This window comes from Phocoena sinus, chromosome 17 (assembly GCF_008692025.1).
Source record: "Phocoena sinus isolate mPhoSin1 chromosome 17, mPhoSin1.pri, whole genome shotgun sequence".
In the NCBI taxonomy this organism is placed as follows: domain Eukaryota; kingdom Metazoa; phylum Chordata; class Mammalia; order Artiodactyla; family Phocoenidae; genus Phocoena; species Phocoena sinus.
This window is the reverse complement of record NC_045779.1, coordinates 47669195-47687969: the sequence shown is the minus strand read 5'-3', so window position 1 is coordinate 47687969 and position 18775 is coordinate 47669195. Positions and strand designations below refer to the sequence as shown.

At 40.4% G+C, this 18775-nt stretch overlaps 1 protein-coding gene across 3 annotated transcripts in view; it reads left to right on the top strand.

The window, feature by feature from the left end:
• DPYS (dihydropyrimidinase) overlaps positions 1 to 18775 on the top strand; it is a 97011-nt gene that overhangs the window by 16029 nt on the left and 62207 nt on the right. For all 3 annotated transcript variants that reach the window (XR_004346482.1, XM_032610222.1, XM_032610223.1), the window contains exons 3-5: positions 3613 to 3792; positions 5037 to 5226; positions 18179 to 18335. Coding sequence is in view for 2 of the 3 variants with exons in the window: in XM_032610222.1 (XP_032466113.1) it covers positions 3613 to 3792; positions 5037 to 5226; positions 18179 to 18335 (527 nt within the window). In the remaining variant the exon portion in view is untranslated. The remainder of the gene's footprint in view (positions 1 to 3612; positions 3793 to 5036; positions 5227 to 18178; positions 18336 to 18775) is intronic.

Genomic DNA, 18775 nt, shown 5'->3' with positions numbered 1-18775 from the left:
CTCTGTGTGTGTGTCTGTGTGTGTGTGTCTGTGTGTGTCTGTGTCTAAATTTCCCCTTTTAACAAAGACACCAATCTTACTGGATTATGGTCCACCCTGCTGACTTCATCTTAATTACATCTGCAATGCCCCTATTTCCAAATGTTGACCTGAAACAAATAGACTGCTGGGTATTTCTCCAGCAAAGATGGGTTTATTTGGGATCAGCAGAGAATTGCAGTTCAGGGTCTGCAAGCTTGGCGAGCCACGTGCAAGTCCCCGCAGGGCAAGGGAAGGAGCAGGCTTTCCTCGAGGGGGAAAGGAAGGCGGGGGGGGGGGGGGGGGGGGGGGGGGGGGGGGGGGGCTGTAGTAAACAAAGAGTCCGTGACGTTTCATTGGCTGAGTCCTTGCCAAGAAAGGAGTCTTTTTTTTTTTCTTCTGTGTTGACATGCAGGTGTGAGAGCTCCCCCTTCTGGTCTCCCGACATCCGCTTAATTGAGGTTTCTATTTATTAATTTTTTACACAAGCGAGGTCACATTTGGTACTGGGGGTTAGGACTTCAACATATGAATCTGGGGGGGGACACAGTGAACCCATCGCAGTAGGTCTGGGGCAGGGCCTGAGATTCTGCATTTCTAACAAGCTCCCAGGTGATACTGATGGTGCGAGAGCAATACAGTGTAGTGAGACTTAGCCATGGATATGGATGTGGATGACAGGGATGTTTAACGAGGCCACCTTCAGAAAGGCTCTTCTACTCAGGGAGTAATAGGTATTTCATCTGAGCCATGCAGATCATAACTCCCTTTGGGAACCGCATCGTGTGAATATTCCAACAACGTTTAAAGCAATTTTTTTCTGACTATAAAAATAATAGACTCATGGTAGAAAATATGAACTTATAAAGAAGCTTAAAAAAATGAGGTACACTATCGCAAGTCCCGCCCTTACTGTCGTCACTGAATGGATCTTGGAACCCATTCCATCATTTCAGTGATGCCATTCTCAGCATTTTGGTGTTTGCCGTTTCTTTTCATGCATTCATTCATCCAACAAAAAGCTACTGAGTGGCCACTATGGACCAGGCACTATTCTAGGATATAGCAATGGACAAACTGTACAAAGGCCCTGCTCTTACGGGTTGGAAATTCTAGAGGAGGAGGCAGGCCATCAACGAGTAACTATATTATATGCCAGGTGATAAAGCGCCATGGAGGAAAGTCAGGAAAATTAGTAAAGGAATAAATAGTGGTGGAAGTGAGTAACTTAACATGTGATATTGTCATTTTTAAAACTTTGCTGATTCAGTAGGGGAAAATTGCGTTGTTTTATTTTGTACTTTTATTTTAATAAATTTATTTGTTTATTTATGGTTGCATTGGGTCTTTGTTGCTACACGCGGGCTTTCTCTACTTCCTGGTGAGCGGGGGCTACTCTTCATTGCTGTGTGTGGGCTTCTCATTGCAGTGGCTTCTCCTGTTGTGGAGCACAGACTCTAGGCACGTGGGCTTCGGTAGTTGTGGCTCGCAGGCTCGGTAGTTGTGGCTCGCAGGCTCAGTATTTGTGGCTCGTGGGCTCTAGAGCACAGGCTCAGCAGTTGTGGCGCACGGGCTTAGTTGCTCCGTGGCATGTGGGATCTTCCTGGATCGAACCCATGTCCCCCGCATTGGCAGGTAGATTCCTAACCACTGTGCCACCAGGGAAGTCCCTATTTTATACTTTTTAATCAGTAGGAAAGTTAACATTTTTTCCATGTTTATTAGTCATTTGTATTTACTGTTTGAACTGTAACATTTTTTTACCTAGAATGTTAGGGTTTTTCTTATCAAGTAGAAACAGCAATAACTCTTTTTAAATTTTTTATTAACTAAGAGCTATAATCCTATGTCTGTTATATATTTTTATGTTTTGTCGTATATTTTTGTTTTATATTTTATGTTATATATATGTATGTGTGTGTGTGTGTGTGTGTTTTAACATGTAGAAATTCAAGCAATTTTATTTGATCGTCTTCTGACTTTTCCTTTGAAGTTTTTAGTCTTTGTTGAAACTAGAATTGGACCTGCAAGGGCAATTACTAAGCTAGTTTTGATCTTAACTTGTCCCTTACGGTTGGCGTGACGTTGCGATTTATAATAAGAAATGCATATCTGGTCTCCGTCCCCATTTCTGGCACAGAGCTCCTAAAACCCTTGGAATTTCCTAAGTGATGAGAGCAACAAAGGTGTCTTTTATTATGGTAAAGAGGTGATTTTTAGACCCCACCTAAAGATGGGGACTGATTACCCCAGGAGCCAACTGTATTATTAGAGGGTTGAAAATTTCAGTCCCACCCAGCTGACCTGGAGGGGAGGGGAGAGGGGCTGGAGGCTGGATCAGTTGCCAGTGGCCAATGCTTTAATCAATCATGACTGTGTAATTGAGCCTCCGCCACAACCTAAAAGGATAGGATTTGGAGAGCTTCCAGGATGCTGACCGATTGGAGATTTGGGGAGAGTGGCGCTCTCAGAGAGGGCATTCAAGCCCCGTGTGCTTTCCCCATTCCTTGCCCTAGGACATACCTCTTCCATCCAGATGTTCATCTATATCCCTTATTGTATCCTTTTATCATAAGCTGGTGATCCAGTAAGTAAAATGTTTCTCTGAGTTCTGTGAACCGCTTTAGCAAATTAATTGAATCCAAGGAGGGGGTTGTGGGAAGCTCTCACTTATAGCCAGTTGGTCAGAAGTGCAGGTGACAACCTGGACACCCCATAGCACTGAACCCTTAACTTGTGGAACACAGTGCAGTCTACCTGTCTACCTGCAGGTAGATAGTGTGAAAATTGAGTTTAATTGTAGGATACCCCTCAGCTGGTGTCTGGAGAGCCACTTGGTGAGGGTGGGGAACCTCCCCACCTCCACACATTGGAATCGGTGATCAGAACCTTTTAGTTGGCAACCCAGAAGGCTCCTGAGGCTTCTGACAGGTCCAGAGTCACTCAACTCCCAGGAGCTGCCAGTGGCTCAGTCTGCATCTTCCACTACCTGCATCTCTGAACTCATCCTGTAGGTTTCAGATTTGACCCCAAACCCTTACTTCACATTAGCTCTGATTCCTTCTAGAGACACAATTGCCTCTCTTGCTGCCAGTGGCTTCGTTTTCATGTTCTAGAATAATTTCTTCTCATCAGGAGATAGATGCTGAGAATTTCGTAAAGTATAACAGTGAAGTATTTGGGGGAAATACTGTTAACTCTTTCATGATTTAAAAGTATTGTAGGGACTTACTTCCCTGGTGGTCCAATGGCTAAGACTCTGCACTCCCAATGCAGGGGGCCTGGGTTCGATCCCTGGTCAGGGAACTAGATCCCACATGCCGCAACTAAAGATCCCGCCTGCTGCAACTAAGACCCAGAGCAGCCAAAATAAATAAATAATTTTTAAAAATAAAAGTATCGTAACAACAGCAATTCATTGATGAAATGAGGTCTAACCTAGGGGAAAGATCAAGACCTTCATTACATTTTTCTGGAGTCCAACTGATGTCCTTATTTTACTTCACTTTCTTATGAATGCAAGAATTTGGAGAATGCTGATATTATCTTTAAATTAAAGAGTAACATTCTGCTGTGGGTTTTGTGCCCTTTTAGGTTAAAGAAGAAATGAAAATCCTTACCCAAGATAAAGGTGTGAACTCCTTCAAGATGTTTATGGCCTATAAAGATCTGTACATGCTGAGAGATGTGGAGCTGTACAAGGTCTTCTCTTGGTGCAAGGAAATTGGAGCAATTGCTGAAGTTCATGCAGAAAATGGAGACCTAATTGCAGAGGTAAGTAACTGCCTTCCAGAGCTTCCACAGAAATGAAAATGGCCATAACTTAAGGTGAGGACGACTGGCCCCATGTAGGTAAATTCATTTAATGGATTGGAAGAAAGGAAATTCAGAAACTAATTTTATGTGGCTTGGAAACGCTTGACTTGAATTACTTGCTGTCCGGCTCCGAGTTTTTTGCAGGTGGTATATGTATTGGAATGAGGAGTTCCCTTTTTTGAGATCAGTTATTAGATCTCAGACAAGGTTTATTCTAAAAACACAAATATTTTTCTTTGTGTCCCCAGCATTTTTTTTTTTTTAGGTAGCTCAAGCTGCTGGTTCAAAATGCCACATCGGTGAAATCTGATGACTAAAGCAGTGCATTAGGTAGCTGTTTAAAGCCCCATTCTTTTCAGAAACTGGGTATTAAAATGTGCTGTGGAGGAATCTAGATGATATTTCTCATGTTAATTCCGTTATTAATGCCCAAAGGGTACACCATCTGCAAGATTTAAAGAGCTGTCTCTTACCCTTTATATTAGCTGATCTTTCTGTCTCCCTGGGCTCAGTTCCCATTAAATCAGTGAGATGGAGGCCCCGTGGCCAGGATGGGGGGTGGGCGGTGGGCAGGGGGGTTGATAAGAGGAAAACGTGAGCTGTAAGCTCAAACACACCAGGTTTAAACTGGACTCTTCTGCGTCCTAGCTGTGTGACACCAGGCGAGTCATTTTGACACTCTGAGTCTTGACTTCTGGACTGTTTTGTAAGGAAGGAATAACCCTTTTAGGGAGAGGAAATACTGGTCTAATATCACTCCGTGGATCGGGGAAGAAGGCAATGAAGAGAATGAATCAGTAAAACATAGAACTAACTACATAATCGCATGAGTCGCTTCATCAAGGATATAATATGGGGGACTAGAATACTTTGTTTTATTATATTTTGTTCTGAACCAATAAAAAGCCTTAAATATGGACACTACTTTTCAAAGACTGTGATTAGAACAGACCTCATATCTTTGTCACCTTTTCAATCAAAATAATTTGTGAAATATGTATATGAAAAATTAACATATGCTTTGAGAGTAGTAGATTATTTTTACCCAAAACACACACTGTCTCCGCACACATTCACACACACCTATACCTAATAGATCTAAAATAAAAGCCTGGCAGTGCATTCGTTTCACAACAAAATTGTAGGAGTTGTCGTTAGTAAACCTTTCTCACCGGTGTGTATGTTCCTGCTGCCTTTTCTAGGGAGCAAAGAAGATGTTGGCTTTGGGGATAACGGGTCCTGAGGGCCATGAGCTGGGCCGCCCAGAAGCGGTGGAGGCAGAAGCCACGCTGAGAGCCATCACCATAGCCGGCGCCGTGAACTGCCCTCTGTGTGTCGTGCACGTGATGAGCAAGTCCGCAGCAAGGGTGATAGCAGATGCCAGGAGGGATGGTAATTCCTGAACTGTAGCCTCGCTTACAACTAGTACTGTTAGCTAAAGTGTAAGGTAAAATAACGCCAACCCCTGCTTTTGCTTATCAGAAAGTTGCCCATGAATTCCCACAACTTTTCTTTCTTTTTTATTTTGAATTTTAGTTTTTTATACAGAAGGTTCCTATTATGTTTTATACATGTTGGTGTATATATGTCAATCCCAATCCCAACGTTTCTTCCTCCCTTTTTATTAGCATCCTTTCTGTGTTCTCGCAGCCTTACACGTCTGTCTGTTTCTGCCCTCTCCAGCCGCAAGCCCCGCCCTTCACACCACTAACTGCCAACTCTCCAGTGAACTTTACAGAAGCTTCCCTGGCTCTTAGGCACCTCCACTAGCCCTTCCAGTACCTGAATCAGGGTCAGGCAGGGCACACAGTAGGTGCTCCACAAATTTCTTTTGAATCGAATTGATTCATCTCACAGCAACTTGATTGTTGGCGCGATTGAAGCAATTATCCAAATAGTGTTTTTATGACAATTATTTTAAGATTTTTAAAGCAAAGTTATGTTTACTCCACATTGCTTAATTGTCTCACTTCGATAGTGTAATTTTATGTGTAAACAGTCATCTTAAAAGAAGGAGAAAATCTCCTGTTTTTGATAAGAATTGAACATGGAAATAATTTTATTCACTGGCCTGTCCTGGGAAAGGAAGAATGAAAAACAAATAAGGTGTGTTTTATTCAGTAGTTTAGACCCTCCTGGGATGTGGTAGTCGTTTCTATCTCTCACTTTTAGGAACCCGGATAATCAGAAATAGTTGTGTAAATCATCCTGGCTGTTTGTTTTTTTAACCTGAAACTGGCTGCATTTTTATAACATCGATCTTAAAAACTATGAAAATAGATTTGGCATGTCTATAATTGACACTAAAATAATTTTTTTCAAAATTGCTTCTTGTTGCTTGAGTTTCAATAAGGATTTTGTGCAAGCTAAATGCATTTTTTTTTTTTTTTTTTTTTTTTCGGTACGCGGGCCTCTCACTGTTGTGGCCTCTCCCGTTGTGGAGCACAGGCTCCGGACGCGCAGGCTCAGTGGCCATGGCTCACGGTCCCAGCCGCTCCACGGCATGTGGGATCTTCCCAGACCGGGGCACGAACCCATGTCCCCTGCATTGGCAGGCGGACTCCCAACCACTGCGCCACCAGGGAAGCCCCCTAAATGCATTTTTAAATGTAATATATCAGTATCGTGTATTGAATCACCTCAGTTTCACACAGGAGTTAATAAGGTCTTACTACCAGCCATTTCTGGTTGCTTTTTTTCCCCACATATAGTATAATTTCAGTATAAAAGAGCACACCACTTCAAAAAGAATCTGTACTTCAATTTTAAGTTATAGCTTTAGGTTTTGCCACCAGATGGCGCTGTTGCTAGCTCTGTGAAATTGGTTTTCTCTATTTGCTTTGCAGGTGGTGTACCGTGTCCCATAGCCTCTCAGTCAGGTCCGTAACGTCAGAATATGGTTTAACAAACAGCAAAATCAGCAGAAATGGTCAATCTTAACCCACCAGCAGTCTGTGATTTTGCCAGTTGTGTCAGGAAACAGTTTCTCGATTTGAGTATTTATTTTGCATTGGGATAGAATTCCATTAGCAGCGGAGTAAGTCTAGGGAAGGTTTTAGAATGTAAATTGTAGGCAGAAAACTATTAAAATTAAATATGAATATTTTAATTTAAATTATTTTTAAATATAATTTTTTATTTTGAATATGGAAAACACTTACCTGGCCCAAAAGTCAAAGTAATATACTAAAAGATATATTCTCAAAAACAAAATAAAATAAAAAAATAAAAGATATATTCTCAGAGATATCTTGCTTCCTTCCCTAGCTTCTTCATCACATACCCATAAGTAATTATTTTTATTAATTTATTTCTGGCCTACCCTGTAGTGTTTCTCTTTATGAAAAAGGAACATATGTATATTCTTATTTCTCTTTCTTTCCTACTTGAAAGGTAAAATCCGTAGTGTGCTGTATCTTGTTTTTTCCTACTTGAAAATATGTCCTAAAGGTCAGCTCACATTAGGTATAGAGAGCTTCCTCATTCTTGTTTACAGGTGCAGAGGATGCCACTGTATTTGTTCAACTAGTCTCTAATTATGGATATTTGGGTCGTTTCCAGTCTTTAGCTGTTACAAATAGAACCACAGTGATGTCCTTTGCCTATGCTATTTCATATTTGTGGAAGGTGTATTAGTCTCCTATTACTGCTGTAACAAATTACAGCAAACCTAATGGCTTAAAGCAACACAAATTTATTATCTTACAGCTCTGGAGGTCGGAAGTCTGCAGTCGGTCACACTGGGCTGAAACCAAGGTGTTAGCAGAGCTGTGTTCCTTCTGGAGACTCTAGGGGGTATGCCCTTCCTTGCCTTCTCTAGCTTCTAGAGACCACCTACATTCCTTGCTTCCTGTCTCCCTTCCTCCATTTTCACAGCCAGCAATGGTAGATGGAGAACATTGCATTATCCTGATCTCTCTTCTACTTTAAGGGTCCTTGGATGACATTGAACCCACCTAATTAATTCAGGATAATCTCCCTATCTCAAGATCCTTAATTTACTCACATTGGTGAAGTCCCTTCTGCCAAGTAGGGTTAACATATTCACAGGTTATGGGGACATCTTTGGGGCGCCATTATTCTGTCTCTCACAAAAGCGTAGCCTCAGGGAAGAGTCCTAGAAATGAGAACCTGGAAATGGTTCAAAGGGCAAGTGCATATCTACTTTTTGGACGTTGTTAAATCCCTTTGCAAAGGGGTTGTAAACATGAAATACTTAAAACGTCAGCCCAGATGCTCTAGTTGAGTCAGATTTACTGTAATAACACTTGTGAAAATACTCTAACGTGCAATCATCAGAGGCAGCAGAGGTCCAGAATAAATTAGCACGAGAGATTGTTCCATCACTGGCATGTGACCTCTCACAGGTGGTCAAGCAGTGTCAATCCATTCACATGGTGACTGCATCAGCCAATCCAAGGGCAGGTCCATGGGGAGTACAGAGTGACAAGAGCTGGTGGACACACTGAGCTTTTACAGAAGATTACTCTGTACGCATTTTTTTTTAAGTTATTCTTAAAATTTATTATTTATTTATTTATTTTGGCTGCATTGGGTCTTCGTTGCGGTGCGCGGGCTTCTCATTGTGGTGGCTTCTCGTTGTGGCGCACGGGCTCTAGGCACAGGGGCTTCAGTAGTTGCAGCACACCGGCTCAGCAGCTGTGGCATGCAGGCCCTAGGGAGTGTGGGCTTCAGTAATTGTGGCTTGTGGGCTCTAGAGCACAGGCTCAATAGTTGTGGCACACAGGCTTAGTTTCTCCGTGGCATGTGGGATCTTCCCAGACCAGGGATCGAACCTGTGTCCCCTGCATCGGCAGGTGGATTCTTAACCATTGCTCCACCAAGGAAGTCCCATGTATGCATTTATTATCTAATGTAATTCCTGAACATAAAAGAGCAAGATACATCGATTCATTGTTATCTTGTTTAAAGAAGAAAAAATTCAGCCTTATAGATCTGTAATATGAACATCTGGAAATACCTTTGCCAGCCCATTCCATCATCTAGGGCCTTGCCACTCAGAGTGTGGTCCCTGGAACACAGTGCTGACATCCCGTGAGAGCTCGTTAGCAATGCAGGTCCTTGGACCCCATCCCAGATGCACTGAATCAGAATGTCCCCTTATAACTAGAACCCCAGGTGATTCCTATGCGTATTGAATTTGAGACTCACTGCCCAAGGAGGCACAAAAGATACCCAATTAGTAATTGTCTCTATTGTAGTTGCCTAGCAATTCAATGCTCTTATTACCTTGGATTTTATAGTTGAATTGCCAACTATATACCCCAAAGATAGCGACCTGAGGGGTTAATGATTATAACAACTAACTTTGCTGAGTGCTTAATATGTGCTTGGCACATATTTTAATATATCTTTTATATCATTTCAAGTTTTATTATATATTATCTGATCACTGCATTGTAATATACAATATTTTTTTAATTGTCATAACAATGCTTCAAGCTAAATTTTATCACTGTTTTGTGACAGATGAAATTGAGGCTTGGGAAAGTTTGGTAAATTAAGCCCAAGATCACTTTACTAGTACGTCCTAAACCTGAAATTCAAGTCTATCCAACTCCAAAGCCCACATTTTTTATTACCCTCCACTCTGTTCCAGAAGAAATCAGTTTACAGAGTTGGGAAATGCAGATACCAAGTTTATATTTAATTGGTTTTGTTTATTGGCCTTACATTTTTAACAAATTTATTTAAAATATTGCCATCATTTTGTTATTTTTTTAATCATTGTTAAAAGAAGAAAACATTCCAGAAATGGAAATGATCAAGAATGTATTAAGTGAAGAGTAAACATCTTCTGTCTCTCTCAGCTCAGTCCTTGGAACTAGCAATTTTTAACCATGTCTATTTTTTTGGTGGTTTCCTTCAAATTTCTAAACCATAAATTTGTAAGTAGTGACCTATAAATTTTTGACAGTATCACTTGACTCTGAGTGATGAAAAAGGAACAGTCTAGCCTACATAAATCTTACCTCTCACCTCCTGAGTTTTGTTAGTAGTAAATGTTCACTTCAGGTAATATTACTTAAATGTATGTGTTTTGGCTATTTTTTGTGTGTGGTATCTCTTTATTCTCTACTAGGCTGAAAAGGAATTGAGAGGCCCAGCATCACCCTCTCTTCCCTCTCCTGACTTCTTTCAGCTGTATTATTATCTTTACATGGACAGGAGTTACAGCGTTTTCAGTTGGCTCCAGGACTAGAATCAGGTCTTCCAAGCTTTGTCTATAGGTCTAAAATTTAGAACTGTTATAAAGTAAGATTGTGGAAATATTCTTCTTGGTAGAAACAATTCAGGAGAAGAGAAACTCAGAGGAATTTATATCACTTAACTTGAGAGTGAAAGCTAATGTCATTTAACTCTTGGAGAGGCCAGGTGTCAAGGTGAAGTGGGTTTCCTTTCCTACACTCCCATAAGATTAACGGCATGCCTTATTTTAGTTTGCTACATATTTAGACCATAATTGTCTTGTCTTTTTTTTGGCTTGGAATTTTTCCAATTAGCTCTTTTTAATATAGGTTCAGAAAAGAAACATGTACACCTCCTTTACTATATCATGAAGACTTTCCAGCTTCTACCTCATACCTTCTATTGAATGGAATCAGCTTCTGTTGAAATGAATCAGCTCTTCTTGCAGAGATATTTTTTTAGGAGGAGAATCTTTTGGCTTTCTGCTTTATTTTAATACTTTCCAAGCTGTAGAGATGGCATCCTTGGATTTCTTTTCACAGAATCCTAGGTTGGATATACTGTTTCTTGGTTCCCATCTCTCCCCTTTTCTTGAATTACTGTGAAGATTCTCATGTGATTTTTTAAAAAAACATTTATTTACTTAGTTATTTCACTGCATCGGGTCTTAGTTGCTGTGGCACACGGGCTCCAGAGTGCTCGGGCTTAGTTGCCCTGCAGCATGTGGGATCTTAGTTCCCTGTGTCCCCTGCCTTGGAAGGCAGATTCTTAACCACTGGGCCACCAGGGAAGTCCCTCTCATGTGAGTTTTAAAGGAAGAGTGTTAGAAGGTAAATTTTCTGATTCTTTGTCCTCAAGCTTGTTTGCAACTTGAACGGACATAGAATTCTAGGTTCAGAATTATTTCCTTGTGAATTATAAGGGCACCATTTCATTCCCTTCTGGCGTCTAGTGTTACTGATACATAGACAAATGCCAATAAAATTCATGTCCTTTTGTCACTCTTTTCACCATCTGGAAGATTTTTATATTTTCTCTTCATTTTAGACCTCCAGAATTTATATTAAGACTATGTTTAGCGGTAGGATTTTAAAAATTCACCTTCATGTTCAGATGTCTGTTTAATCTGAAGGCTCTTTGATTCTGAACATTTTTCTTCTATTATTTCCTTCATATTAATTTTCTCTGTTCCTCTCTTGGAACTCCACTAGAAGACCTCTTGAACTAAGCCTCCATGTCCTTTAACTACTTTCACCTTTAAAAAAACCTGATTTTTGCTCTATATTTTAGGAAAGGATTTTGTTTACTTCTTCTTTCCTTCTAATAAACTTTCATTTTGGTAATCATATATTTATTTCCAAGAAAACACTTTTCCTTCAATGGATGAGATCTTTTTGACCTCATTAGAATACTAACAGAGATTTTTTTTTTTAAATTCTGTTTTCTGGATCATCTTGTTTCTTGCTGAGTCAATTTTTCAGTTTTTTTTTTTAAACATCTTGGCCCTTCTTTTTATGTTGCTTGTTTTTTCTTTTTCTTGTTTCTGTCTGGTGATCTTGGGCTGTCTGTATTCATGACTGGACAGTTCAGGTGATTAGAGTAGGGAGCTGGTGTGGATCCCCCTCTGCTGGTGAGTAGGCCCCGCCCCCAAATGAGAGCACCAACAGTGAGACTGTGAACTTTGTGAATGTAAATGGGGCATGGTTACTGGTGAGCTTCGGTTTTCAGGTGAGCTTCACTCTGTAGCATCAGCACCACCTTAGAAAGCTTTATTCCCCAGGCAGAGGGCGGGATGAGGGCTAACTGCCCCAACTCATCTCCTTCCCTGCAGTAGGAGGAATGTCTGTCATGACCCTTCTGCTCGTTTGAGTTCAAGCTGTAGCTGCCTCTACTTTCCTTAATAAGCGTTGCCATCCCATCTGCTTTCTGTCTTCCTACAATCTATCATAACCTCTGGTCGGCCATGGTTCCTCTTTAATTCTCAGCACCGTTTTGGATTTTGTTCATCTGTTGTACATCTTCACCGGGGTTTGATGTGAACTGGAAAGCCAGAGACGGGAATGCATTTTCAGTCCATCAGCTTTCTTTCAAAGCCTGCGGTTTCCCTAACCATGATATTTCATTTTAGCGTTCAGCACCTGCAATAAAAAGTGAAAAGCAGGTTACAGGGAAAAGAAGAAAGCTTTCACATGCAAGCCATGGAAAGCTGAGTTGCCTTTGACCGTTAGCAAGGAATTTCAATTTCATGCTTATTTCAAGTCTCAGTTAATCTAAGTTGGATAACTAGGTTAGTTCCCATCTTTACTGTGAGAAGCCACTTTTGCAAAAATGAGGCAAGAGAATCAGAAGGCTGTCCCTAGAGTGTTATCCTTTTCTTCCAGAAGCAGAATCCCCCCTCCCTTGCTCCATACCCCCAGTATAAAGTTGGACCAACCAGCTGAAATTGTATCTCATATAGAAGTTCCCACCTACCACTCTTAGACCTCTCTTACTCACTGTACTCTAGTCTTTGTGCAGATAGTATATGTGTCCATATATGTCATTTGTTTCAGTGACAGAGGTACTTTTTACTTTGGTTTGAATAGCTTTGGGTATCGACGTTCCTTTTCTGCCGTGTATTGACATGTGGAATTAATAGTGTTTAAAAAGACATATTGTTCACCTCTCCTTCCCACCTCCCAGTAAAACTTGCATGCACGTGGATTCATTTTTTTTCTGGTGCTTTGCTTAGAATGGTGGCAGTTTCTCCCAGCAACTTACTTGCTGCCCTCTTTGGTGTATATCTGTTATAATAAATTTGTTTACCAATTAATGACTGAAATTTTCAATACTGTTTTTTAGTTCCCTGTTTAACTTGTTTTAATTTACCTTAATAAAACTCATTCTATTTTACATCCATATTCGTGTCTTTAGGGTATAAATTTGACTCTCACTTGAACTTATTAATAAAATGTTTTCTTTATGCTTTTCATAAAAAACCAAGTTATTGGACACCTAATATGTGCTTGGCACTGTGCTTTTGGCATTGGATTTGCAAAAATGATTAAGATAACTTTGGTTCTCAGGTAGCTTCCAGTGAACTGGGCTACATGATGGTTGGGGGTTTTTTGTTTGCTTTGCTTTGCTTTGGTTTTGGTTTTCCATGTTGTAGAAAGCTTTATTTTCCAGGCTTATTGCTGTAAAATATAAACTTCTCTTACAGGGAGGTTTAGATGTCCTATTTTCCATTTTATTTAAACTCTGCCCCCCGCCCCTCCAGCGTATTTCTCTTGTATTTGGGGACTAACAGGGAGAAAGGGCCACACAGAGGCCACTCTCTGCCCATGTGGTCACACTGCCCCCTGCTTGTTGGTGCTGAATAGAGAAAACCAAATCTCACACAAGTACGATGAGCTGATGCTTGGCAACCAGTACTTTTCCTAAGAAAGGGTTGAAGTGTGCCCGAGTTAAGATGGATTGGAATCTCAGGCTTCCTTTTTCTTTCTTGTGCATGAACATCCGAACATCCCTTGTCCTTTAAATTTAGAACAAGATGATTTACCTTATGTCCAACTGCAAAGCAGTTCAAGACTGCCCATTTTAAAAGATTAAAAAAAAGAAGAAGAAGAATTGTGTAACCATAAGGAAACTAACATTTGTAGAATGTGTTTGTTTGCTGCTCTAACAAAGTACCACAGACTGGGTGGCTTAAAACAACGGAAATTAATTTTCTCACAGTCCTGGAGGATAGAAGTTCAAGACCTAAGTGTTGGCAACATTGGTTTACCTGTGGGCACTGAAGGAAGGATGCGTGCGCTCCAGACCTCTCTCCTTGGCTTGGAAGGGCTGTCTCCTCCTTGTGTCTTCACATTGTCTTCCCTCTGTGTGTGTGTGTGTGTGTCCAGATTTCCTCTCCTTATAAGGACCCCAGTTGTATTGAATGAGGGCTCACTTCTAATGACCTTATTTTAACCTAATTACCTCTTTAAAGCGCCCTATCTCCAAATACAATCACATTCTGAGATCCTGGGGGTTAGGACTTTAACATGTGAATTTTGACAAGGGACACAATTCAGCTCATAACATGAAGTGACTCCAGGATCCCAGGAAGATGCTAGATATTCTCGTATATGTTAAGTTGTTTGATCCTCACAAAATTGCCACACTAGAGGGACGTTATGATCCCATTTCATAGATGAGAAAAACTGAGACCAAGAGCAATGACCCATCGTGCACAAGGTCACCAACTAAAAGCAAAATCAGGATTTGAACCTGAATCTGTGTGATCTACTTTATTATGCTGCTTCTGCGTATTTTCCTTCTCAATTATTTTCTTTCGTTGTAAGTGTAATATTTTGAATCCAGACAAAGCCCGGGAAGGTTCTACTTTTTCCTTCTAGCCGGGAGAAATTATTTTTATAAAAGTCTGTTTGGCAGCCGGTGCTTCCACTCCGGGGCACCTATGCCAGCTTCTCTGCATCTTTCAACCTTTTCTAAAAGATCCCATGACTTAATTAAATGCTGCTCCCAAATTCAGACAAGATGTTAACATCTGCTCTATCACTTTCATCTAATAAACAGTGGGCTGTCTGGTCAGGGATGGGGGGTAGTTTTGGTTGGTTGGACATGTTTCACTATTTGGAAATCGTAACAATCTCTCAGAGAGCAGAACTCCTTTAACTGGGAGATTGCATCATAACTGAAGGTTTTTTTTTGGTTTTGAGCTAAATGATGGAGAAAGAAGGAGAGAACACGTATGGGGAGACAGGATACAACATAATGTGAAACTGGCTGAGACAGTGGGAGGATATTAATGATGGATATGTACTATCTGCCAAGAGTTGCTGAAATCGTCTGGTCTCGAATGTAATCAGGAGAGTATCAGACTAGGACAGATCTAGGACTTTTCATTACTAACCTGTTAAATGTAGTAAATCAAACCAGTAAGTGAAATTGGAAAATTGCTTAACCATGTCCACAGATCTTATGGTTGACTTTTAAAAAGACATGCTCTTTACCAGGAAATGAAAATGATACTTTTCCTACTAACATACTGCATATGTATGGTATGTTATCAGTATACTAGGATTCTAATTCTAATGTACCACTCACTACCCCTGTGTCATAGACAAATTAGTCTTATTGAGTGTCCGTTTCTTTGTCTGTCAAACCAGTGTTTGGGTTGCCATGAAGGTCAAGTAAGATATATGACCTTCAAGCTGTATTTGCAAACTCTAGAGTGCTATACATACATTAGATATGTTTATTACTACTTTGTTTCTGGCCCAAATCTAACAGAACCCACCGTTATGCTGAATTAATCTAGTTTGATTCTTCATTTTATGTATTATCCAGGCCCCTTGTTTTCTTTTTACAGTTTGCATGCTGTTTAGTCCTTTGAAAAATGTCTTAGAACCATTCTGAAATACAGGGAAGAATAGTTAGGAATTTTTACTTTTTTATTTTTTCATTTTTTTAAGTACTTACAGATAAATTAATGGGGAGACAGTTGAAAATAACCCTGTTAACGAAGATCTTGTTGTATATACCAAAAAAGTGGCACGTCATATTGTAAAGGTGCTAAACCCTTCCAAGGAAATTACCTGTCATCTGGTTTCAAAACAGTCCTGGCACACTCCTGGTAGATGCTGACACTTTTAATTTTTCCTGAGAGCTATTAAAATTGTAGAAGTTTTGGAACTGTTTTCCCATACCACCTTGATGGGCCAGATGATTGAACAGAACATGTGATAAGACTCTTTCCTCTCTAATGAAGTACCAGGAAAAATCCTGAGTTGGCAACTTGTAAAGTGATTGCAGATCAAGAATCTGAGTTTTTAATTGTCCAAGCATCCGTAAGAAGTTCCCTTGGAATAGGAAGGTCTCTTTGTACCTGCAGGTAAAATACCATGCCCGTCCTGTTATCTCTCCAGTAAATAGTGCATTACCTCTTAGTTCATGTTAAAAGTAATTGCTTCTTGTTCGGTACACCAGAAGGAGACACTAACGGCATTTCCTCTTTTCTGGGAATAGGACAGTAAGAAACGGGGTGGTATTCATCTAGTGTGTGTACATCATGAAAGTGAAGGATATTAGCCGTGGCTGACTTCTTGGAGGATAACTTTCGTTAACAATAGTTCGACGCTAGGTTACATAAGAGGCAAAGTTGGTTAGGCTTCCAGCAGCCTTGCTTTCAGGGTTTTTCAAATCCCTAGGCTCACTGGAGGAAGATGGCTCATTTGGGGGAGAAATGATCTGTGAGGTAATAGGGTGCTACGTTCCAATTCCGTATGACTTAGGCAGCTGGTGGCCATCCACTGTCAGGACTCTGAGGAAATCAGTGCATTTCAGTTGTATATCAGGATTTTAACTCAAGTCTGTGGCATCTGGTTAACCAGAGTGAAGTAATTGGGATGCCAGCTTCTCCTCTCTGTGCACTCTCCTTCATGACTGCTTGGATATGAGCAGGTGGATGCCAAAGAATCTATTATGCTGACAAATGCTAATCAGAGATAGGCTCCTGATTTTAAATTCACATTCACTACAAGCTATTAACTTTTCGAACACCGTGTGCTTTTGATGGCCTCATTTGCATGATTTTATAAATGTGCAGTTCTGGCTACACTTTTATTAACTGAGTGTTACTTTATTTAACATAAGTTTTTAGAGGAGGTTTATGCCTTAAGGGTGTGCAAAGATGATCAGTCTACTCGCAGCAGAGATATAGTGTGGTTGGACTCTGTATGACCATAAGATCATTGTCATCAGGATAGTATAGTGTAGAGGTTAGGACCACTCAAGTCAAAATGCCTGGATTCAGACCCTACCTTCTCCACCCCGTCTATGCTGAGTGCGTGTAATTTAACTGTACAAAAGTTACTTAATCCTATAAGCCTTAACCTCATCTTTTATAAAAGTTTTATCTTTATTTATTTATTTTATTGAAATATAGTTGATTTATAATGCTGTGTTAGTTTCAGGTGTACCGCAAAGTGATTCAGTTATACACATATATACATATATATATATATATATATATATATATATTCTTTTTCAGATTCTTTTCCCTTACAGATTATTACAAAATATTAAATATAGTTCCCTGTGCTATATAGTAGGTCCTCGTTGTTTATCTATTTTACATATAGTAGTGTGTATTTGTTAATCCCAAACTCCTAATTTATCCCTCCCTCCCTTCCCCTTTGGTAACCATAAGTTTGTTTCCTATGCCTGTGGGTCTATTTCTGTTTTGTAAATAAGTTCATTTGTATCATTGTTTTTTAGATTCCACATATAAGTGATATCATGTGATATTTCTCTTTCTCTGTCTGGCTTCACTTAGTATATGATAGTCTCTAGGTCCATCCACCTCACTACAAATAACTCAATTTCATTTCTTTTTATGGCTGAGTAATATTCCATTGTATATATGTACCACATCCTCTTTATCCATTCACCTGTTGATGGACATTTAGGTTGCTTCCATTTAGGTTGCTATTGTAAATAGTGCTGCAGTGAACATCGGGGTGCATGTATCTTTTTGAATTATAGTTTTCTCTAGATATTTGCCCAGGACTCACACTTTAATGGAGATAATAATAGCTTTTCCCAGATAGGGTTTTCGAGAAGATTCCATTAGAATGGCACATATTTCAGCCAGCTTTTGCTAGGTTATGCTACAGGGACAAATTAACCGAAAATATCAGTGGCTTACAATGGCAGAGATTTACGTCTTATTCACACTCATATCCATCATCGGTTGGCTCTGCCTCTGCTCTAGAGTCTCTTCATTCTGAGACACACCTGAAGAAGCAGCTTCTACTGGTCTCATGACAGAGGGAGAACTCGTTGTGGCTCTAACAGGTTCTGCTTGGAAGCAGCACATGTTATTTCTATTCATATATAATTGGCCCAAGGAAGCCATGAGGCCAAGCCTAATATCAGCGAGTGGGTACAGTCATCTACCACAGCATGCCGTGCCCACTGACTGGAGCGTAGGAAAGGCTCGGTAAACAGTAGATTTTACTTTTCAGTCCTGATCAGAGAGGTAAATTGTAGTTTAGGTAGGACAGAGAAGACTAATATTTATGTGTTTGTCAAATAGCTCTCTTAAGAGCAAATTGAGGTGCTGAACGCTTCCCTTTGAACTTTCCAGGGAAGGTGGTCTATGGAGAACCCATCGCAGCAGGTCTCGGCACAGATGGCACTCACTACTGGAATAGAGAATGGCCCCATGCAGCCCATCACGTTATGGGTCCACCCCTACGACCGGACCCTTCAACGCCTGACTTCCTCATGAATCTATTGGCTAAGTAATAGTTTAGTAGATGGTTGTAAGGTGTTTTGCTGGTCCCAAATCTTGAGTGTTTTGAGTGTAGGAGATCTTGTCCTACCATCTGGACCTTCCATTGACCTCCCAGTCTTCTGTCCTACTTGACCTCACAGGCCCTGGGGAATCCTTCGTCTGGAGACCCAAAAGCATTGGCTTAATTGTGTTATGATGTGGTATAAAATCTCTCCTGGCCACAGAGAAATCAGATCATTTGTACTGAAATTTTCCTCTGCTCTGATTTTTTCATTGTCTTTTCTATCTCTTGCTGCTTAGGACCAGGTCTCTTCAATATGCCCTATTTTTATCATACAGAATAGTCTTGAATATTTTTCTATGCTGATATAACCCAGGAACCAGATGTGCTTGTTGTATAGATACAAGAGATGATGTCTAGGGCAGAGCCACTGGAGAGGTGAAAGG